Below are 24,653 nucleotides of genomic sequence, written 5' to 3' on the forward strand. Positions count from 1 at the left end.
TCCATACTTTAAATCAGTATTTGCTTTGTTTTAGCGAAAAAACCGGTTTTGTTTTTTTTTGAAAATTCGGGATTTCAGTTTTTGACATAAATTGAAATTTTTTCTTTTGGTTTTTTTGCTGTAACTTGGCCAAAAATGGTCCTACACCAAAAATACATACTGTTTTGAACAGATAACAAAATTATCTTTAAATCCATAACACTTTCTGTGGAATTTGGGGAAAATAAAATTTTCGCCAATTTTTAATTTTTTTATAAGGGGGTACCCCATGATTTTTTGCAAAAAATTAAAAATAAATAAAATGTCATGGCTTAAATGCCAATCGTTAGGAAATTTAATAACGAGTTCAGAAAGGTATGACAATCCATACTTTAAATCAGTATTTGCTTTGTTTTAGCGAAAAAACCGGTTTTGTTTTTTTTTGAAAATTCGGGAATTCAGTTTTTGACAAAAATTGAAATTTTTTCTTTTGGTTTTTTTGCTGTAACTTGGCCAAAAATGGTCCTACACCAAAAATACATACTGTTTTGAACAGATAACAAAATTATCTTTAAATCCATAACACTTTCCGTGGAATTTGGGGAAAATAAAATTTTCGCCAATTTTTAATTTTTTTATAAGGGGGTACCCCATGATTTTTTGCAAAAAATTAAAAATAAATAAAATGTCATGGCTTAAATGCCAATCGTTAGGAAATTTAATAACGAGTTCAGAAAGGTATGGCAATCCATACTTTAAATCAGTATTTGCTTTGTTTTAGCGAAAAAACCGGTTTTGTTTTTTTTTGAAAATTCGGGATTTCAGTTTTTGACAAAATTTGAATTTTTTTCTTTTGGTTTTTTTGCTGTAACTTGGCCAAAAATGTTCCTACACCAAAAATACATACTGTTTTGAACAGATAACAAAATTATCTTTAAATCCATAACACTTTCCGTGGAATTTGGGGAAAATAAAATTTTCGCCAATTTTTAATTTTTTTATAAGGGGGTACCCCATGATTTTTTGCAAAAAATTAAAAATAAATAAAATGTCATGGCTTAAATGCCAATCGTTAGGAAATTTAATAACGAGTTCAGAAAGGTATGACAATCCATACTTTAAATCAGTATTTGCTTTGTTTTAGCGAAAAAACCGGTTTTGTTTTTTTTTGAAAATTCGGGATTTCAGTTTTTGACAAAAATTGAAATTTTTTCTTTTGGTTTTTTTGCTGTAACACTTTCCGTGGAATTTGGGGAAAATAAAATTTTCGCAAATTTTTAATTTTTTTATAAGGGGGTACCCCATGATTTTTTGCAAAAAATTAAAAATAAATAAAATGTCATGGCTTAAATGCCAATCGTTAGGAAATTTAATAACGAGTTCAGAAAGGTATGACAATCCATACTTTAAATCAGTATTTGCTTTGTTTTAGCGAAAAAACCGGTTTTGTTTTTTTTTGAAAATTCGGGATTTCAGTTTTTGACATAAATTGAAATTTTTTCTTTTGGTTTTTTTGCTGTAACTTGGCCAAAAATGGTCCTACACCAAAAATACATACTGTTTTGAACAGATAACAAAATTATCTTTAAATCCATAACACTTTCCGTGGAATTTGGGGAAAATAAAATTTTCGCCAATTTTTAATTTTTTTATAAGGGGGTACCCCATGATTTTTTGCAAAAAATTAAAAATAAATAAAATGTCATGGCTTAAATGCCAATCGTTAGGAAATTTAATAACGAGTTCAGAAAGGTATGGCAATCCATACTTTAAATCAGTATTTGCTTTGTTTTAGCGAAAAAACCGGTTTTGTTTTTTTTTGAAAATTCGGGATTTCAGTTTTTGACAAAATTTGAATTTTTTTCTTTTGGTTTTTTTGCTGTAACTTGGCCAAAAATGTTCCTACACCAAAAATACATACTGTTTTGAACAGATAACAAAATTATCTTTAAATCCATAACACTTTCCGTGGAATTTGGGGAAAATAAAATTTTCGCCAATTTTTAATTTTTTTATAAGGGGGTACCCCATGATTTTTTGCAAAAAATTAAAAATAAATAAAATGTCATGGCTTAAATGCCAATCGTTAGGAAATTTAATAACGAGTTCAGAAAGGTATGACAATCCATACTTTAAATCAGTATTTGCTTTGTTTTAGCGAAAAAACCGGTTTTGTTTTTTTTTGAAAATTCGGGATTTCAGTTTTTGACAAAAATTGAAATTTTTTCTTTTGGTTTTTTTGCTGTAACACTTTCCGTGGAATTTGGGGAAAATAAAATTTTCGCAAATTTTTAATTTTTTTATAAGGGGGTACCCCATGATTTTTTGCAAAAAATTAAAAATAAATAAAATGTCATGGCTTAAATGCCAATCGTTAGGAAATTTAATAACGAGTTCAGAAAGGTATGACAATCCATACTTTAAATCAGTATTTGCTTTGTTTTAGCGAAAAAACCGGTTTTGTTTTTTTTTGAAAATTCGGGATTTCAGTTTTTGACATAAATTGAAATTTTTTCTTTTGGTTTTTTTGCTGTAACTTGGCCAAAAATGGTCCTACACCAAAAATACATACTGTTTTGAACAGATAACAAAATTATCTTTAAATCCATAACACTTTCTGTGGAATTTGGGGAAAATAAAATTTTCGCCAATTTTTAATTTTTTTATAAGGGGGTACCCCATGATTTTTTGCAAAAAATTAAAAATAAATAAAATGTCATGGCTTAAATGCCAATCGTTAGGAAATTTAATAACGAGTTCAGAAAGGTATGACAATCCATACTTTAAATCAGTATTTGCTTTGTTTTAGCGAAAAAACCGGTTTTGTTTTTTTTTGAAAATTCGGGAATTCAGTTTTTGACAAAAATTGAAATTTTTTCTTTTGGTTTTTTTGCTGTAACTTGGCCAAAAATGGTCCTACACCAAAAATACATACTGTTTTGAACAGATAACAAAATTATCTTTAAATCCATAACACTTTCCGTGGAATTTGGGGAAAATAAAATTTTCGCCAATTTTTAATTTTTTTATAAGGGGGTACCCCATGATTTTTTGCAAAAAATTAAAAATAAATAAAATGTCATGGCTTAAATGCCAATCGTTAGGAAATTTAATAACGAGTTCAGAAAGGTATGGCAATCCATACTTTAAATCAGTATTTGCTTTGTTTTAGCGAAAAAACCGGTTTTGTTTTTTTTTGAAAATTCGGGATTTCAGTTTTTGACAAAATTTGAATTTTTTTCTTTTGGTTTTTTTGCTGTAACTTGGCCAAAAATGTTCCTACACCAAAAATACATACTGTTTTGAACAGATAACAAAATTATCTTTAAATCCATAACACTTTCCGTGGAATTTGGGGAAAATAAAATTTTCGCCAATTTTTAATTTTTTTATAAGGGGTACCCCATGATTTTTTGCAAAAAATTTAAAATAAATAAAATGTCATGGCTTAAATGCCAATCGTTAGGAAATTTAATAACGAGTTCAGAAAGGTATGACAATCCATACTTTAAATCAGTATTTGCTTTGTTTTAGCGAAAAAACCGGTTTTGTTTTTTTTTGAAAATTCGGGATTTCAGTTTTTGACAAAATTTGCAATTTTTTCTTTTGGTTTTTTTGCTGTAACTTGGCCAAAAATGGTCCTACACCAAAAATACATCCTGTTTTGAACAGATAACAAAATTATCTTTAAATCCATAACACTTTCCGTGGAATTTGGGGAAAATAAAATGTTCGCCAATTTTTAATTTTTTTATAAGGGGGTACCCCAAGATTTTTTGCAAAAAATTAAAAATAAATAAAATGTCATGGCTTAAATGCCAATCGTTAGGAAATTTAATAACGAGTTCTGAAAGGTATGACAATCCATACTTTAAATCAGTATTTGCTTTGTTTTAGCGAAAAAACCGGTTTTGTTTTTTTTTGAAAATTCGGGATTTCAGTTTTTGACAAAAATTGAAATTTTTTCTTTTGGTTTTTTTGCTGTAACTTGGCCAAAAATGGTCCTACACCAAAAATACATACTGTTTTGAACAGATAACAAAATTATCTTTAAATCCATAACACTTTCCGTGGAATTTGGGGAAAATAAAATTTTCGCCAATTTTTAATTTTTTTATAAGGGGTACCCCATGATTTTTTGCAAAAAATTTAAAATAAATAAAATGTCATGGCTTAAATGCCAATCGTTAGGAAATTTAATAACGAGTTCAGAAAGGTATGACAATCCATACTTTAAATCAGTATTTGCTTTGTTTTAGCGAAAAAACCGGTTTTGTTTTTTTTTGAAAATTCGGGATTTCAGTTTTTGACAAAAATTGAAATTTTTTCTTTTGGTTTTTTTGCTGTAACTTGGCCAAAAATGGTCCTACACCAAAAATACATACTGTTTTGAACAGGTAACAAAATTTGCAATAAATCCATAAAACTTTCCGTGTGATTTGGGGAAAATAAAATTTTGAATATTTGAGTTTTGAAAAAATATATTATTTTGGCGGGGAAAATTGGAATCTGGGTTTATGGTAAAAATAGGCATTTTCCTTAGTTTAATTTTTTAATTTAAATTTTAGTGCCCCTCAACAGTTTCTTAAAGTCTTTCGTATTAACATATTAGAATTACAGATATACAGCATTAAAACATTCATATAAAAATTGGCAATTGCTTATATTTTGAATAAAGTGTTTTTTTTAGTATGATGTGTGTTTCACTTTTAAATAAAAAAAAGCTTTTTTAATGACCTTCGATGCCCATGGAAAGACTACAATATTTTGTACATTTTTTTGTTTCGAGTATTTAAAGGTCATATGCTTTTTCAGGTCCACAGTTAATGTCCAATAATTCAGAACCATTTCTGTATGGCACACACAATTTTTTCTTGGACACTTGGGTGTATTTACATGATAACTTTTCTTTTGTATCACTCTAAACCTTTATTTGGACCCACCTGTTCGCGCACAAGATCGTCCCAGCCGTTGCCGCCCTGCCACACCAAACCCACTTGGTGCGACATGATGGGCAGGTTGCACACGAAGCAAATGGCTGTCATAGTCCTGCAAAATATACAAAATGGTGGTTAGTAAAGTCAGTAAATAGAGTTTTCCTATTAACAGCTTAATATTTAGGAGTTTTAAGAGTTGGCATGCAGTTAAAATGGAAGTGAGGAAAAATTTGGAAAACTGGAAAATGGGAAAATTGAAGATTCGACAGAGTCATGCGGAGAAGAATGGCTGAATGGCAGGTGTTATTTTTGGATCGGCGTTTAGCTGGTTGGCAAAGCTCTTGGAGGAGGCGAGAGAGCTTTCAGAGGACATGCGAAAGCCCAAAGGCTCAAAGTTTACAAAAGAAAAGCTGTGTGTTCGGTGTTTCGTGTTTGGCATGCGGTGAAAAGTTATCAAGGATGTGAAAGCTCCAAGGTGAGAGTCCAGGCTGTTTGGCGTGCATTATCATAGAGGAAAGCGTAGAGTAGAGAAAAGCTTTTGGTTTTTTTGGTTGGCTGTTTAGATTTTTTTGCTTGAAAATTTAAAAGCGCCGATTTCCGCTGATTTTTGAGGTCAGTTGGGTTTCTTGGCTGGTTTTTGGCTTGCTAACTTTTTGCGTATGACCACGCAGGTGCTGCTGCAGGGCTGATCCATGGACCGGTAATGCCGCAGTTTTGACATGGCGCATGTTCTGGTTTCTGTGGCAGCGCCCGCCGATCCTCGAAAGTGAGCGTTATCCTTCGGCTCCTGCCGCTCCGGCGGCCTTCCTCTTTAGTCGCCTATATCCTTCCCTTCTTGGCCGTCGCCGTCTTTCGAGTTCGATTCAATGCGGTTCTAATAATGCGGTTTTTCGGCTTGCCGAAAGTGCGGTGATTAGGTATCTGTATTGTTTGGTTTTATTTGGGGCTTTTGGGTGGGGTTTTTGGGGTTCTGATTGGTTTGCTACACACACAGAGACACAGAGATACACTGGAAAAAAATCGAAGAAAAAAGGTATTTGGTGGTTTAAAACGCATTGGATGGGGCTCGAATATATCGAATGGCTGGCAAATGTCAATTTACAAATAGTTCTCGGGATTTACTAAATGGGTCTAAAAACTACAGGTTAATTATGGGGTCATAATATAATACTATATATTAATAATATTTTATAGAATATTTAATATTTATACTTATGTAAACAAGAATAGAAAAACAAGAAATAATAATATAACATAAAATAATTTAATAAATATAAAGCAACTCGTTTGTGTAAATTTAATTTAATTTTAAAATTTAATTGGAATTAAATCCATTTTATATATTTTCTCTTTCCCAATTCCCAAATATTTTTCAGTATATCTTGGACATTTTGATCCCTTGTATTCCTTGTAATTGGTTAAATACATCATACGCACAGTTGCCCAAAAGCAACCATTGTATATGTGTAGGTATTTATTTCATCCGAAATATAACAGGACTCAAGTTGAAATACTCTCTTGAAGGTTGCCACAATTTAAGTTGCTTCTTATAACCGAGAATATAAGTACAAACTACTTGTTGGCTTGTTAGTAATGCACAAATAATTGAATTTAATGATTGATAGACGAAGGAAAAATTTTCTATTTATAATGGTTTATTGAAAAATTGCCCTAGAAAGCTTAAGAATATTTCGTTAAGTTTATCTTTATGATACAAATATTATTTTAAGCCCTTTTGATATGAAAATTAGAAATTTCAGATGTAGTAAAGACCACAAAATGTGTAAATTACATTTTTAGATGTACGTTTTTAATAGAGAAGTTAGTTTGAGCGAAAACACCTGAACTTTTTGTTGACCAACTGTACTTCTCTGTTCTTGACTTTGGTTTTTGTTTGGCCTGCACAATTTCTGGCCAGCAGATGGCTGCACTTGAGCCAGATGCCAGTTGCCAGTTGCCAGCTGGCAAATGGAAACAGTCGACGCAGAATTCCAGATGAGTTATAACGCTCAAAGGCGCTTGTTCTGCCGAGGCAATCAAAATGGAGTATCAACTTATTTGGCCGCAAGTTTATGGCCATAAACTTAATAACTGCCAGGCGGCAGGACCACCCTCCTGTTTCTATGAGCCAGGATATGGGTAAGGACACCGCACCGGAAGTTGTCGAGTGTGTGGCGGGTTCATAAAAGTCCAAGTTTTCCCGCCAGTCAATGAAACACTTGGCCAAAGTAGTTCCAAGCACCAAAGTTTCCCTGCGCCACTCCTCCTCTTTTTCTGCTCTCTGGCAAATGTTAAATGCTCGGGGGAAAGCAATTTTGAGACCAATAAGAACACACATCTCGATTCAAGACCTGCAATTTGTACGTTTTTGAGTGACACGATGATGTTTCATTTTCATTTGCCACAATTACCAAGCAGGCAATTCTCGTACCTTTTTGGATTTTTTTGTGGTTTTTTAAATTAATAGATTTTCTTTAAGTCATTTAAAATTTTATGGGGAGTTATTGAGACCCTACAATGACTTGGATAAAGGTTTTTTAATAAAAAGTAATACATAACTCACTTGCCTTTTTACTTCGTTTAATATTTCAAAGAGAATTGGTGGGTTTTTTCAAAAGAATTAAAAAGTTAATTAATTTTTCTTCTTATTCGGCCCGCCCTAGCAAACTATTCCAGCCTTTTTCCCTTTACAGGCATTTTCTATTGCAGCGTGACGAATGAGAAAAGATTAGAAAGTCTATTTAATGACGAGTGTAATAATTTTTCGTCACAAATGTTGATATCAGAACTTTTGTATGTTGAAGGTGCGGTCGTCACTAGTTTTTTACCTCGTTAAGAGGTGTTTTTATTTGATATCAGAAGTTTTTGTTTGTTTACATTTGCTCTCATAGGAGCTAATATATACATTTAAATTTAAATTGGTCTATCATAATTTTTAAACTATTGTATTTTAACAAATTAAGTTAAAAAGGCGTTGAAGTGTTTCAAAATACCTTTTAAACGAGGTATAGCACATGTCTGTACCTTTAGTAGTGTAGAACTTACAAACTAACGAAATTTAGCTATTTTTAGCTTTTTCCCGCTAAAGTAGCGGCTTTTTCCAAAAGTCGTAGAACAAAAGATTCCTATATAGAACTCTTAAGTGCAAATTTACTGATTCCATGACCCTAAAATACAGTTCGGATACCCTCCCACAAAATTCAATACTCAGGGAGCGTTAATTGTTCGAGCTGGCAAAAGTGGCTATTTTCGTATAAAAATAACTTTTAAACGTGACTTTTTACAGTAATGTGTTATATACCAAAATTTAAGGAATCTCAAGGGCTATACAGTTTAAGGTTTTAAAGAAAATCGTTAGAGCCGTTTTTGAGAAAAATAAAAAAAAGCTAAAAAAAAAGTTTTAAAAAATTGTCTTTTGTTCATATTTTTTTAATTATTACATTTACACAAATTGCATATAGAAGGCGTTTATAGCATTTAAAAATACCTTTCAAACGAAATGCAGCACAAGTCTGTAGCTTTAGTAGTATATAAGTTACGGATTTCCGAATTTTAGCTATTTATAGCTGTTTTCCCGCTAAACTAGCGAGTTTTTCCAAAAGTGGTAGAACAAAAGTTTTTCATATCGATGTGATGAACGTCATATCAAATTTTCAAAACTTAAAAAACATGTTTTGGACAAACTGACAAACTGACAAACTGACAAACTGACAAACTGACATACTGACAAACTGACAAACTGACAAACTGACAAACAGAATTAAATTTTCATTTTGGGAAGACGAAGGAAATCTTATTTTGGCTATAACTTTTGAACGGAGCGTCGGATTTTGACCCCTCATTCGACGGGTATTTTCAAAAGGAATACAATTAAAACATTTCGAGGGGGCATTTATCCCCACCGGCCCCAACAGCTCCAAATTTCGAAATTTTCACTTTTTCACTTTCACCGCTCTCTCACCCAAGCCAATTAATTTTCTTAGAGTCTTGGTATGCAATCCTGTTAGTTTTCGCAATACCTTTCGATAGATGTATCATTCATTATAATCGGACCATCACAGTAGATTTTCATTTCTTTGTGTATATATAGTAGTCGCCTTCGCACACTCTCCTGGTGCGCTTCGTCACTACATGGACTGCCGTCCATAGTGATCTTGAAAGAATTTACTATTACTGTTATTATTAAAATATTTATTCATATTTAAGGATATAATGCTTAAGATGCATTTTATTATTTTGTAATTACTATTATTTTTAAATTGTTATTATTATTAAAATGTTATTGCTAGTGCATTTTCCTGCCAGATTTTTTTGCTTATGGATTTTTGAACTTGAGGAAAGTTCGGGTCAGGACCTAATCAATTTCAAGTGCACAATAGCAGCTGGCAATCTTGGGGCTCCAGAGGATCTGCAGGATATGGAGGATGCAGGATGGGAGGATGCAGGATGGGCACCTGACAGGAGGCTCGAGTGGGCGACCGGTTGATTGACAGCTGTCAATTTGCGTTCGCCTGTGAAGTGTGTGCCACGAACAATTTTCAACTCAATTTTCCCACTTTTCCTACTTTTTCCTCCTGTGTCCTTCGGTCCAATTTGAGTTTGCGGCTAAGCCGGAGCCGCTCAGCGTGGACACGGAGCGGAAATGGAGATGTCGAGGTCACGGAAAAGCGGAAAAGTGGAAAACTGGCTGCTGCATTTGTTTCACCCGCGTTTACCTTTCCAATCAGCACAGTTTGAGCAGCACTGGGAACACATCTCAGCACCTGGCAGCCACTTTTTCTATTTCGCCTCCAAACCGAATGCAATTTTCTGCAAACTTGATAAACTTTCGCTGGCGGCGAAGTGCCTACTCAACACTGCGGGCTAATTAAAAGTTTATTGAAAGTGTAACACGCTTTATTTTATTAAAAACACGAAATGTTTTACACTATCTTAATATTCGCAGTGTTGCTTTTAATAAAGAACATAACTAAACATAATTTTTTAAATTTATTTAAAGGCAAAAGTGGAATTACCTTTTAAACATATTTTTCAATAAATATGAAAATGAAATAAAGAAAATGCATTTTGCTATTTTATGTAGTCCTAAATACTCGCCCGCTGATATATTGTACATTCCGCCCAAAAGAGCTGGGCAACTTCTGGGGGATTTGATGAACCAAATCCCCTGACTCCATTAATCTGTATTATATTTGAGAACCCATTTATCTCCGCCCCCATTCCTTTTCCCCCAGTTCCACTTTGTTCCACCGCTAAATGAAACAATTTAGTTAAATGGTGAACATTTTACGTTTTGCCATGGTCTGCGGTTCTATTCAGTTCTTCCTTTTTACTCTTATTTTTCTATTTCTATTTTTTGTGAATTGTTGGTTGTCCTGGCAATAGAATGCAATTTCTAGGAAAGTAGAAATAAAAAAAAAGGAAAAGTTGGCACCTGGTGGACATTGGCCGTCTTTCCTTTGAATCCCTCCGTCTTCTAAGTGACTTTTCGTGTCCCCTTGGTGCGGAATGTTTAACGGGATGCTTTTCGGGTGGTTTTTGGGGGGTTTTCCGGGTGACTCTGCTATTTAGTTAATTTTAGAGCGTCTGTCGGCTGGCCGGCCCCCTTGAAATATTACTTGGGCTCTTTGCCAACAGTTTCCTTTTGATGTAATTGCGAGGGAGTCCTCGTCCAGCATCCAGCATCCTCTGGCAGGACCTTCAGGTGGAGGTCCTGGAACCAGGACACTTGGGTGCGGCTATTCATTGATTAACTGCCAGGACTCACTGGAGACACGTGAAAAGTGAAAAGTGGGGACGCTCCAGCCTGACGGCTCTTGGGGCCATTTTCATTTAACATTTTCATTTTCATTCTCGTCTTTAAGGCTTTATTTTTGTATATATTTTTTTTTGGAATTTTTCTCTTTTTGGCATTTTTTGTGGGCCCTTGTTGTTGTCATCTTGGGTTTCGTTTTTGGCATTCAAAGTTGAAATACCTGAAAATGCTTGGTAAATTAGATCAAAGGACCCAGAAAGTACGTGTAGGCATTTACCGCCCTAGCCTGTACATTTTGTGTGTACACAAAACAGTGAACGCTCTGTTGTGTGACATTTTATTATATTTATTACTTTCTGTAGTGATAGAAATTGTCTAATTTAAGATAAAAATACATAGAGCCTTAGAGTAAATTAATTTCATAAATAAATATATTCTTAGTATGTTTGTCTTTCGTTATCGAGAGCTCACTGTACAAATATATATGCAGTAAGTACTTGGAAAGTAGGATTAAGTAATTTGCGCGTGCCACTTTCAATTTCTTGCAGGAAACGTTTGGGGAAAGTTGGAAAAATGCTTTTCCTCCGTCCTTGCCATTGCCTTTTCCTTGGTTTTCCCTGGCTTGCCCCTTTTCCCCCTTGTCTTTTCACCATTTTCTTTGTAGAAGGCTTTTCGGCTTAGAAGCCTGGCCAACCATTTGAATAAATAAATAATTAAAGCGATTTTTATAGGGGCCACTCGCACATATACATATATCATTTGCGATATTGAACCGTAACTGACCGGTGCTTGTGTGTGTGGGTGAGCAGCACCAGCACACACACACTTTAACACACTAACACACCGACTCGTGCTGAGCATAATTTCCGCTGACAAAGTTGATAAAAAGTTGTAGCATACTTTTCAGGCGACCGCGGCGACCATTATGCAAATCGGGTGAAAAGGCGCTGGCAAAAACACTTAAGCCGTTTTGTCCAACTGGCTAACACTCACACACACACAGATAGAATGGCACACCAAGGGGGCATTGTTGGTGGAAAATCTAATTTCCTTGGCAGGCGCCATGCTGCGCTTTCCTGGCGCTGACAACCCCTTTTCCACCAGCTTTTCCACCCCATTTTCCTCACCATTTTCCCCACCAGCTTTTCCGCCCGCTACTGCTGTCTATGCATGCATAATTCAAATGGACAGCTCGGCCCTGGCTGCCGGGATATCGGGATATCCAATGATGATGATGATGATGGGCCATGCATATTTGATGGAATCATCTCGGGATCTCGGCATGACTTACGGCCCAACCAACTGTGGCGCAGCTTCGGATCACGGGCTACGGCATTTTTATTTATTTAACCAAGGTCACTGGCTCTCTCTTAATACTTGAAATAACAATGTATTGGAAACTAAAGTTGGAGCAAATAAATTAATATTATTGCATTTAAATTTCAATTTATCAATTTTAATTAAGTTAAACCTCTTTTTCTATTGGATTTAAATAATAATAAATAAGAAATAAAATGTACGAATTTTACGAATCATTTTCAACAAGAGAGCCCAAAAATATCATAAAACATTTATCCTTATTTACAAAAAAAAAAGAAATTTACCAAAAAATGTTTGAAAAAAAAAAACAATTTTAAATTGTAATAAACAAACTTTATGAGTCTCTTGTTTTAGTTTAACGTTGTTCCTTTGTTTCGGGCCAAAGCAAAGAACGTTCCATCTTAAATGTCAGTCTGGGAAAGTTGCAAAACATTTTTAGAGTCTTTTTTATGATGAAAGTTCTTAGCAAACGAAGTTTGGACAAATTTCGCATAATAATTTTATGCATTTTTAACCAATTTTCTGGCTAGTTAAATTTATTTTTTGCGTTGTTACTAGAATGCGTTTTTTATATTTATTATCATGGCTGTTTAGAGCTGAAGATCTAAATATTTTTTTCTTGAACTTAAACGGAATAATATAATTTTAAAGAAGATTTTATTTGATTCCAATTTGCATTGCTACATTTTATGACTTACAGTTTCAATTTCTCGAGTGTCCTTGGGCGAAAGGACACAATTAAATTCCCCAAAAAGGGGAAATTTGCTAGCAAATATAAACAAAAATTTTAGCAGCGAACGAAAGTTAATGAGTTCCAGGCGATTAGGCTGGGGGATAACTCTTATTTTTTTTGCGGATCCGGAATGATTCGGCATTCAAGTTGAATCAATAATTTCGGGGATATAAAATCATGCCGTTGAATTTTTGATAAGGGTTGAGCGTCGGTTCGGTCCGGTTCGGTTCGGTTCGGGTCCTTCAAAGGACTTCAACGCTCGACAAGCGACTCGAAATGAAATCCAGCAACATGAGCAACAGTTATACTACAAGTGGGCGGTGGTCTGGGTGGTTTTGGGGAGGTTTGGGGGTGGTTTAGGTGGCACAGGGCCGAAAGTTGGGCAGTCAAGTGCTGGCAAAGTGCAGAACCAACAACATGGCAACAAGGACGATGTCAAAAATAGTGTCTCAACTGGCCAAAAACGAGCCGATGGCTGGGTGAGTGGGTGGGTTTTTTGGTGGCTCTTCGTTCGGTGGAGAGGTGAGAGGTGAGGCGAAGAGCCAAGCAAGCAGCCAGCGAACGAACCGCATCGTTTGCTCGTTTATTTGCTAACCAGTCTAAAATGAAATTAATTATAGTTACGCACAGTTTCCGTGACCCGCAAGGACCTCCCCCATTTTTCCCCATAGAGGGCGTGTGTGTGCCACCCGCTTTTGTTTTCAGCTTTCGCTGGTTGTTCATATTTTTCCTTTTGTGGCCTGGGGAAAGTCCTGCAGGAGACCTGTTCTTGATAAATGGCAAGTCAACTAGTGTAGAGTGGCTTTTTTGAAAATTTCTCTTGTATTTCGACTGCTAATACCCCGTCTGTACTTCCTTTGGGTACAAAAAATAATCACAAATATTGTTTATTAAGCTGTCTTAAATTATTATGTCAAAGAAAATGTTAGGGGAATTTCTATTATTATTTTCCCACTAATATTTAAATAAATCCCCGAAATATAATAATTTGGGTTTTTGTTAATACAAGAAATGACATTCCTTTAAGTCCCATTTTAATATTATATTTTTTATATTTGAAATTAAAATCACAAAACCTTTTTCTATGCAGTTTTGAATTTTTCATGAAATTCCATTAATATATTTTGTATTTAATTTTTTTACAATGATCTATTTGGGTAAGACTTGTAATATTCTGTTAAAAGGTTACAGGGTAGCAAAAGCGAAGGGCCACGAACCGAACCAGAAGAGTAAACAAATTATGCAGGAGCAACGCAGAAATTTTTGACTAACATTGCCGGGGCAGACTAAAAATAGCTCCCCCTTTCGGCCCCAAATTCGCCCCCTTTTGACCATCGTTTACTTTTTTTCGTTCGTTTTGGCCCTTGTTCGGTTGTTCGGCCAGCTGATGTCTGTCTCTTGGCCTGACCCTGAACTTTTTAATTAATATGTGCAAGTGCGTGAGCATCGAGCATTGAAAGGAAAGGGCTCGTTGGGCACGCTCTTTTACACACACACACCGACACTCTCACACACACACACACCCTCCCACAATGGCGGTTCAAAATGGCGGAAAAGGGAAACGGAAAAGGGGGAAAAGCAGAAGCCGCAACAAAAACAAGCAGCCGAAAGACGAAACTCGTTTTGGCCTTTTGCTGGTTACAAAACGCGCCATAATTTTGAGTTGCCAGCACTGCGAGAAAAGTAGCTCAAGTTGAATGATTGAATGTAACAAAATATTAAGAGAAATTTACGCAAAGTGTTTGTAAATATTTTTAAAAATGTAATTTTATATTATACATTTTTTTAATATTTCAGTTTTACCACCAACTGTTTAGTTATAAATAATTTAATTTTATTTCTCAAATTTTTCCCAGTATTTGGCGGCTGTGTGCTCTGTTCCCCGTGTCCCATTTCGCCTTTGTTTACATTTTATATCAAAAACTTTTACGAGCTACAAAATATGCTCAGCCTGAGCCAAGAGCAAACAAATGCGAGGCAAAATGGGCGCGTGGACGGGGAGTAAAATAAATAAAAATAAAATTGATAGCATGTTCTTTGGGGTCCTCTCGTCTTATACGCAGGATACACAAGCATTTGCATATGTGTCTGTGCGAGTGCGTGGTAAGTGGATATATGGCCGGAATTATTGGCGTCCTCCGGTCCCCCTTTTATTTTTTATTTTCGACTCAGCAACCGCAGACCCTGTCCAATTGCAATTATCGCTTACGAGGGATTATTAAAGTGGTTTATCTTATGACTTTACATTTTGGATTTGTTGATTTTTCACAGCCTTTGCCGGGGATGAGATGAGGCGGAAAAAGCACCATTAATATTTCAGAGCAGGGCAACGGCAACATTTAAATATTAAAAAAAGAACTGCGGGCTTTCAGTCATTCCCTCTCTTTAAAGAGTTCAAAGCTAAAATTTATCTTAGTGATTTTAAGGATATCCGAAAAATTCGTGTTTGAAAATGTGAATTTAAATTGCAAAGCCAAGTAAAACCAACATTGATTGAAAGCAAAAGTTTGCATTGCTCTGATTGCTAATTTCATGTCAATAACTTGGGTTTGTGTTTATTTATTTTATTTTACTGCATTAAAGAGCTTGGCAAATGAAGTTGGCTTTTTAGGAGAAGAATATGTATTAAATATATTTGGATTTTTCTTTAAGGAAAATATGTGTCACGGTAAATATTATTTATTTTGACTTGTGTATTAGATTATTCGGAACTTTTTCAAGAGCAATAAATGGGCTAACATATTTTCCATTCCAATATTTAATTTATTTCCATAATTCTTCTTTTAATTATTAATTTACTTTGACAAGTTTAAGACATAATAAAATTAATATTATTATTATTATGTATAAAGCTAATGTAATTACGTTAAATGAAAAAAAAAACAAAAATCTACGTGTACTGCCGTCCACAAGAACCACTAAAGGGCATACAGTTACATTAAATTTATTGAGGCCCAAAGATCAGTTTACAGGTTTGCAGCTCTCGGTTAATTTACGATCCGGCTTCCAATTAAGGAGGTGGAGCTGAGGATGGCGCTGTAACAGGTAATCGATACTCAAAGCGAGGATGAATGTGGAGGGTTCTTTTTCCGCACTAGATGGACATGCAATTGATGGCCCTGTGGGCGGCACGTCGGTAGTCGCTCTCCAGGAAGGGAATCCTGGCCAGCAGGCGACCCTGGCTGCTGCACACGTACAGCTCGTAGAGCAGCTCGTCCTGCGGCTCCGGTTCCGTTTCCGGCGGAAGTCGCGGGCTGGGCAGCGTGGCCGTGATCTCCAGCCTCTCGCTCAGCGGATCTCGCTCGAACCTCAGCTGAAAGCTGCCAATCACATGCTTCGACTGGAGTTCAAAGTTCGCGGGTTCCTTGGGGCACTTCGGCTGAGCTTGGTTCTCTATTTCCAACTTTCGCTCCTCCAGTAACCTCATCAGCTGCCTCCTGCGCTTCAGCTCCCTGCAACGCACTCGCTCCGAGGGAAAGAATTGGGTATAGAAAGTGGCTAGCTTTAAAACGGGCATTTCTGTTTTTTTTTAAATTTTTATTTCTATTTCAAAAGTACAGAGAATCTGATGTGGACGGCGGCTAGCAAGCCTGCTTTTCATCATGGGAAATCCTTGCTGTTTACATTGCGCATACGACCGGTTGGTGTTTGCCAGAAACCAAAAAGTAACCCACAGCAACATGGGCCAAATCAAAATCAGAATCATCCATCGCCCGCGGCCCCCCGAAAACTGGAAAAATCCAGGGAGAAAAACATGAAAAGTTTACCCAATTCCCCGGCAGTCGCAAAGTTTGAGGCTGAGTCCCACAAACAACCCCTCAATTTCGTTTTTTTATTCAGCCTTCTTCAAATGCAAAATCTAATGAAATTTTCACATTTTATTTTCCTTTTTTTTTGACTGCAAGTTTTCGCCGAAAATGTGGTGCAGAGTGAAAAATGATTTGCTTACTTTTATCGATTGATTGATGGCCGTTTTGAAGGTAAGATGAGAAGGTATATTTATTTTCAAAGGTAAGATAATTAAGTATATTCATTAACTAAGAGTTTTATAGAATTATTTTATTGGAAATCTCGTTCAAGCCAGCACATTTTGACCTTTAATTTTTTAAAAGGATAATAGAACATTCAGATTTTCAGTGAGAGCTACAAGATAAGTGGCTCTGCATTTAAAATACACTCATGCATTTTAAAATAAAATTCACATAAAGCCGATTAAACTGTTTACGCTGGAAATCTCCATTCGTTTTTCCACGTGCGTTTCTCGTTCCGTTTCGTTTTCGCTCTTATTTGCCTGCCCTTCGCATTTTTCACAGGTGAAAAACGACTGCAGTGACAGATGCGGACTATAAAAGGTGAAAGTGGTTAAACACACACACACACTCGGCACTGTAAATACTTGGGAAATCTGAGCAAATTGCGGGTGTACATGTGTGCAGCGAGCCATTTTATGTTAACAACTTTGTTGGCCCAAAGCGCTCCGTGTCGTCATTATGTTCATCATTAACAACTCGTCAGCGTAATGATGACGCTGATGATGATGTTGATTGTGAGCCGAAGTGAGTGCCATATGTTAGCCCCGGAAAAGGGAAGGGGGAACGGGAAAAGGCCGAGGAAAACTGAGCCGCATTTTGGTGGCAACAAATGGCTGAAATCAGGCAAAACAGCCGGCAACATCAAACGTTGAATGGCTGGATGGAAGGGGCGCAAAACAAATCAGTTTTTTATTCAACGTTCGGGCATAAAAAAAAGGGCAAAAAGCTCTCACCAAGGAGCGAAAGTTTATGAGCCATAAAACAGAATGGAACGATGCATAGGCATGCGATTTTTTCTCCTTCGCATTTATTTTTGTATTTTTTCGTATTTTTTTTCTTATTTTTCCACCTGCTCGAGGTGCTCTTCACCATCCCCCAACCATTTGCATACCGTTGCGGGCTCTTTAAAACACCGTTAGACGCCAAATATTTCAGCCATTTTTCAACTCAAGTTGAGTTGTAAACTCGACGGAGGGCCAAAGATTTTCCGAGCGCAGAAATACTCGGGACTTTGCACTTTATTTATGGGTCGACTGACTAGCGAATGTCTGGCATTATTTATGGGCTCTAACTGGATGCTTTAGTATCGCATTGATAAGGGCTATATTGATGGTGGGAAGCCAATAAATTAAACGTGTTTAGGGGAAACTATATATAAAACATGGAATATTCTTTAAGAATCGCACCCAAAATAGCTCTAATAAGCGATATTAGTATTATTCTCTGCCAGAATTTAAGAACACAATCCCAGAATCCAGATTCTAGTCGTTAAACGTAAAGATTTCTCTTTGACCAAGACAACTTTTCGCCTTGGGGAAATGAGAAGCGGACATTTTGATCGGAAGAGATTAAACTAATGCCATTTCTGAGTTATCGAATGTCAAACGGTTTCCGGGGAAAAGGGAAATGAAGCAGAGGTCGGCGTTAAATTGCAATGCAATTTGAGCAATGCATTTCGTGAGATTGCCGCGGTTTCCTGGGAGACATGGCCGGGCTGAGTGTGTCAACAGCTCCTGGAAGGAAGGTCCTGGTACCTTCCTGGAACCACTCAAGTGCTCAGTGGCACAGACCGCTCAAGTACTTAAAGCGATTGCTAAACTATTAGGCAAAGTGAGCTGTTGGCGTCGATATGCAGAAAAAAAAGTAGCTTGTAATGGTAAGAATTAAAAAAAAAGTTTATGTAAAATATATTTAAAAACAAAAATGATTATATTCGAAAAAAAAATCATTTTTTTTTTAATAATATTTTTATTGTAATAATTAGAGGTCGGATTTCGGGTAAAATCGTATTCTTCGAAAAATAACCGAAATTAGGTAAGGCTTAAATCTAATTTTGATTTCATGAAAATATTTTTTCGGAAATTGTATTAAAAAAAATTAAAAGTAATAATATTATTTATGATTTCCTAATAAGAAATTCTAGATGATGTAATGGCCAGCCATTTGTATTCTTTTTTACACAGTAAATACACTTAAATAGCTGAGCCAATTTTGAAAAAGTCAAATTTTTTCTCTCAGTGCGCCGTCGTGTGCGTTCAATTTGTGCGGCGAATAAGTCAATGTTGGCTCGCTGGTCGGGAAACCGGAAGCGCCAAGCAAGGCCAAGGAAGTCGCCTTGCCGAACCGGAAAAAAAGGTTAAACTTGTTGCAGTAACTTTTACACAACCCCACACCGAGAAAAAAAACCGTTCTCAACGTTCTTGATTTCAGTATTTCCGTGCTCAAAAGTGAGCCAAGAACGGTTTTACTAAAATCAAGAACGAGTGTTCTTGATTTGAGACTACTTTTTTGAAAATAAGTATTCTTGATTTCAGTATGAGTCTTCTTGGATTCAAGAAGAAACATTCTTGGATTCAAGCATAGGAGTTCTTGGTTTCAAGAATAGGCGTTCTTGGTTCCAAGAGTAAATCGTTCTCGGGTTTAATAATTTCTCTCTTACCAAGAAGAACGTATTCTTGGTTTCAAGAAGACAAATTCTTGGATTCAAGCATAGGCGTTCTTGATTTCAAGAATAGGCGTTCTCGATTTCAAGAATGTTCCACTCTTGATCCAAAAAGGAATTTTTCAGAAAAATTAAAAATTTCATATATTCACTTTTTTTTATTATATTAATTTTCTATTTATTATTATAGATATAACACAGTTACAAATTACTTATAACTAAACATATTTAAGTCTAACAGCAATCTTATCATTATTAAGTAAGTACGAATAAATTTAAGTAACATACATAAAACGTACAATAAATATAAAGTTTTATAATTTTAAAATGTACCTTGCCAAGCGTGCTACCTCCTCTAGGTGGATCGATACCAATCAGCGATGTTTGTTTCTCGCTCTTTGCCTGATTACGTCCCACAAACTGCAAAATTTATATATAGTTTAAATAACAATAAATAATACAAATTGTATATTATTTATATATATACATACTTTCGAGTTTTGCGAACAGCTTCTCCCGGAACACAATACGTAAACCAATTGGCGGAATCGCCTCATTGATCTCCTTGTCCATGAAGACACTCCAGCGCCTAAAAATAGTTAAAGTATTATTTCATATTACTTTTTTAGAACAGAACCTTACAAGCGCAAGCACGCTCCTGCATAAACACACATATGATGTATACATACATAGATGCATTTAGCGTGGCGTCACTTTTTTTCACAAACATACAAATTCGAAGTATTTATTTATTATATAGCTTATTTTTATTATTACACTAAGGTATTTATTAATACTTACGTTTGAGGAAGGGGAGCGCACTCCAAATATCTAGTTCCTCTGGAAGGTTCTTTAAACGTGTGTCGTCCGCGTGCGTACTCCGCTTCACTGGCCGAAAAAAACGAGCATTTGACGAGAGCCGAAGTGAACTTCGGTAGCTTGCCGAAAAATTCCAGAGAGAATGTCTCTCTCATTTTTTATCTCTCTCATTTTTTATCTCTCTCATTTTTTTTCATCTCTGAGACGAAGTTGAGAACGATTTTAAGAATGCTTGGGGACGATTTCAATAACGTTCATGCTTGATAAACGAAATCGAGAACGATGTATTCTCAAAAAGCCAGATCAAGAATGGTTTTATTCTTGATTTCAAGAACGTTTGTGCTAAAAAAAGTGAGAAGACAAAATACTGAAATCAAGAACATTCGTTCTTGATTTTTTCGTTCTCAAGTTTTCTCAGTGCATTTCCCATTTCCCAGATCCAAAAATACCCACACACACACAGCGAACAGGATATGTTTTATGGGTAGCGATAAATGTTATTAACTTGGCTGGCGAAACTTTTGTAATTGAACGGCTCGGCGCCTCGAAATTAGTTGGCAACAAGTCCGCCGAGAATTGACCTTAAAGATTTATGCTTATTTATAGAAAAAACTGAAACTGAATTGAGCCCCAAAGGAAGATAATGGCTGATAAACTGGGGCTAATTAAACTTAAAAAGCATTCGGCATTAATTTAAAGGCTTCGCTTTTTTTTTTGGTTTGTTGCTGGTCCCAAGAACCCAATTACTAATTAGGCTTCAGTCAAAAAAGACTGGCTTTTCGGACAGCTCCCAGTAATTTGAGAAGCTATTTGCCCATTTTCCCCCTCATTAAGGCACGTTGCATGTCGGTTATCCGGAAATTCGGACAGTTTTCATACCGAAAAACAAAGAAAAGCGTATGCAGGTATTTTTTGTCTGACATTTTCCATTCGGATTTTCCGGGATGACAGCATTTCGTGCATTTTAAAAGGGTTTTAAGTTTTAGCTTTATAATTAACTGGATAATTTTACAGCATTTTCATAGTTCTCGGGGTGGTCTAAATGAAATATATATTATTTTTAAGGACATTCGGAAAGTCAACTTACAGTTTAGATTAAATTGTTTATTTATTTGTCATTTACAGTTTTAAAAAATCTGTAACGGGTATAAAAATGCAATATATCTTTTATATACATTCTTGGGAAATCGCAAGCTAAATTCCGATTCCCAGCATAAAGAGTTCTTATCTATAGGCAGGAAGTCTCAGCAAGCAGGCAGATTATTACCAAAGATATGACCATGGCAATGCCTTTGTATTTTGTATTTGTATTTATTATGAATTCGTCTTTAATATGCGAAAGGCAATCGTGTGTACAAATAATGTACAGGCAAATAAACACGCACAGGAACGGAAACGGGAAAAATCGGGGAAAGTGGTGAGGGGAATGCGGAGAAAGTGGCAGGTGGATAAACACCAGGGAGAATGCTTGCAAATGGTCACGGAAATGGAAACGAAACAAATCTTGATCTCGTTTTCGGGCCTGTCGCTTTTGCCCCATCCCTAAAGATATATATATTTATATATATATATATTGTATATGTATCTGTGTATCTACATCTGTAGATGGCTTGCATCTCAATCTGCCCAATTTATATGCAGAACTGTTCGCAGTCAATTGCCAGTTACACGGCGGCGCGATGTTCAAGCTGTTTTCGCCCTTTTCCCAGCTTTATTTATTTATTTTATTCTCGTTTCTACTGTTTTTGTTTTTGTTTTTGTTTTCGTTTTCCCGCTTTGTTTTATTTGCTCTCTGGCTGAAACTCCATTTAGCATATTTTCGCGGCAAATTTCAGTTGGGGGTCGTGAAAACGGGCTATGTTTTTTATCGCATCGCATTGGCACTGAATACAATTGCTTTTTTGAAAGTTCGGTGCTTTTAGCAGTCATATTATTAAGCTTTGTATATTAATAGTTATTATTATTATTTATTTTTAATTTATACTTTTTTTATTTTGTTTCTTATTTTAAAACTTATGTTATATAAATAATTTCTTTATTTAATAATAATAATTTCTCCTGTTTTTAAATTTTTGTTTTTAAAGTGAAACTATTACTAGTTTTTCTTTTAAATATCAATATTCTTTAACCATTTACATTTGATTGTTATTTTATGTATTTTATGTTAGTTTAGATTTACTTAATATTCTAGTCCCATCATAAATATAAATATTAGGTATTTTATAATTAATATATTTATAGAATGTGAATTTTATTCTATCTTTTTCCTAAACGTAAATGCATTTGATTTTCCTGTCAAGCGACTCTGCCGGTCGACTTTCTAATTTCTTCGTCGCCTTTCTACCCCTTAATTTATTTTGCATTTGCAATTTTATTTATTTATTTTTAGCCGCCAAGATTTATGCAAATGGATTGCGAGTCTATTAAATTTGCATATTTATCAATTTGCTGTGCGTGTTTTTGAGCTTCAGTTTCGGTTTCGGTTTCAGTTTCGCTTCTTTTGGCGTTGTTCGTTGGTTGTTGCTTGTTGTTTATTGTTGTTGTTGTCCGTTGTTGTTTGTCTTTGGCAACATATTTTAATTACATCCTCGACGCTGTGGCCCCGAGTTATTTCGTTATTTTGTTATTTTGTTATTTCGTTATTTCGACTCGATTTGCATAGAGAAGGAAGAGGAGCAGATGCTGTCAGATCCTGCTATCCAGCCATCCTGGCACTCCGACACCGCCTAATTAATAAGGATGCAATCCAATTAGGAGCGGGCAACATCAAAGCCAAAGGACTCTGCTCGCAGGACGATCAAATATTAAATAGGCGCAAAAACTAAACCAACTGCGACAGCAGTCGCCATGAGGCAATTATCATTATGATAATTAAAATCTATGGCTAATTGTGATGGGACGAAGAGGGATAGTCGGTCAGTCGGTCTTCAGTCTCCAGTCCATCGGGCTAAATGCAAATAAATCTGCTCCTTCGTTACCTTCATTCCACAGATGAGCCAAGGAGATGACGATGATGAGGAGGTGGTTGGCTAATGGCATTCGGGGATGAACCGGGGGATGCCCGGATTATCCGGCCAACTATGCCGGAATTATTTCGAAACCACAGGCATAAAGTATGCCTTATAATTCCGTGATAAATATTCATGGGGCGGTGGTCACACAGACTTCAACGAAAACTCAGCTGGGCCCTCAGATACTTTCGAGTTAAATTCCCAAGCCAAACAATTTGTTAAGATACTTTCGAGACTAGAGAGTTAAATTCTTAAGGCAAATACATTTAGAAAAAATTAAGTTCTTATCAAAATAAGATTTGCTAATAAATAAAGGAGTGTTGCTTTCTTTCCTGGAAAATTAACCATTCAGCTTCAGCTTCGCAAAGCGTAAAAGAGTGTTTTCTATTCACTGGAAAAACACAGAATACTCTGGTCTTGTCTTCTTTACTCACTTAAATTAAACTGAATATGCAGAAAAACTTTTTGTAAGTTGAATTTCTTTGAATAAATAATGTAAATATATGCAAATTAAAAAAAATAAATGCTAGAATTTTTTTTAGATATTTTTGTAAGTCTCAGAAGTTTAAGAAAATATTTCCTAAAAATATATTTCCATGCATTATTTTTTTAGTATTCATTTCATTTCTAAGTAAATTAAATTTGTGTTTTATGTCACAGACAATAGAATTTCCAATACGTTTTCCTTGGCTCACAACTTTGTTGGCACTTTCGCTGAATCCGTTGCTTTTTCTTTTCCCAACTCCATCTGCGTGTGTGTGTCTGTGTAAGAGGGGATTTTGCTTTACCTTAGTGTGCGTGGATCTGTGTACAATGCATGCAATTTGAGCTTGCCTCTGCTTTACGACAAATAAACATCTACGACAACGGTTTTTAATGTCGCCACGCTAGGGACAGCATTTTCCCCGTCTTTATGGCCGCTCAGCTTTCCCTTTTCCTCGGCTTTCCCATTTCCCGGGCTTATCTGCATCTGTACGCCATCTGCGGGGAAAGGGGAAGGGGAAAACTAAAAGTCTCCCATTGTGGCGGGCCATTAAAATGCATTCACATGCGTTTCGCACTGCGAGGAGCATTGTTTGACAGCTGTCAACTGGCAAATCCGCCTCCATTTTCTATCCCCCGTCGCTTTTCCGCGCTTTCCCAGAGGCCGGAAAATGGATAACGGCCAACGGATCGCCTGGATGCCACTTCAGGGGAAAATCGCCATTGCCATCGGGCTTTCTGGACTTTCTGAGCGCGTTTTCATGGCTGCAAAGGGTATACTATACTATTGGAAAAGCCAAAAATTGAAAGGGGGGAAAAAATCGAAAATACTGAAGGACTCTTCACCATATCTGCTGTTGCTTTGTGCCAATGGAAAAGTGAACTCAAGCCCTATTTCAGCTGCCTAAAAACTGGGCAAAAAGTGAGTTTTCAATTACAGAAGCTAGCGCAAAAAATGGCTTTACCTTGTGGGCGATGAAGTATGAATTCTAGGTTAATTCCAAATTAAAATTCGAATTTTAAGCAATTAAAAAAAGGATGCCCTAAAACGGTGGGTTTTGTTGCCAAGTAACATTACTTTTGTATAATTAGTATAAGTATTAAAAGTACTAACAATTATTAATATTTATGTTTAAAATACG

General features: G+C 35.8%; 2 protein-coding genes and 1 long non-coding RNA gene across 5 annotated transcripts in view; all 3 read right to left on the minus strand.

The window, feature by feature from the left end:
- The window catches only part of rsh (radish), a 121,558-nt gene that overhangs the window by 55,137 nt on the left and 41,768 nt on the right, over positions 1-24,653 (minus strand). For all 3 annotated transcript variants that reach the window (XM_044394509.2, XM_070218854.1, XM_070218853.1), the window contains exons 2-3: positions 5,567-5,925; positions 4,923-5,028 (exon numbers count right to left, since the gene is read on the minus strand). In XM_044394509.2, coding sequence (XP_044250444.1) covers positions 4,923-5,028; positions 5,567-5,637 — 177 coding nt within the window. In that variant the 5' untranslated portion in view covers positions 5,638-5,925. The remainder of the gene's footprint in view (positions 1-4,922; positions 5,029-5,566; positions 5,926-24,653) is intronic.
- Positions 15,644-16,314, minus strand: LOC108056444 (uncharacterized). The gene has a single exon (XM_017140236.3). The coding sequence runs from the start codon at positions 16,239-16,241 to the stop codon at positions 15,819-15,821; it is 423 nt and encodes a 140-aa protein (XP_016995725.2). The 5' UTR covers positions 16,242-16,314; the 3' UTR covers positions 15,644-15,818.
- Positions 19,378-20,056, minus strand: LOC138913757 (uncharacterized). The gene is made up of 3 exons (XR_011419586.1): positions 20,000-20,056; positions 19,690-19,787; positions 19,378-19,618 (listed from the first exon to the last, which is right to left on the minus strand). It is a non-coding gene; the product is annotated as an uncharacterized lncRNA (long non-coding RNA).

Source organism: Drosophila takahashii, chromosome X, assembly GCF_030179915.1.
Source record: "Drosophila takahashii strain IR98-3 E-12201 chromosome X, DtakHiC1v2, whole genome shotgun sequence".
Lineage (NCBI taxonomy): Eukaryota > Metazoa > Arthropoda > Insecta > Diptera > Drosophilidae > Drosophila > Drosophila takahashii.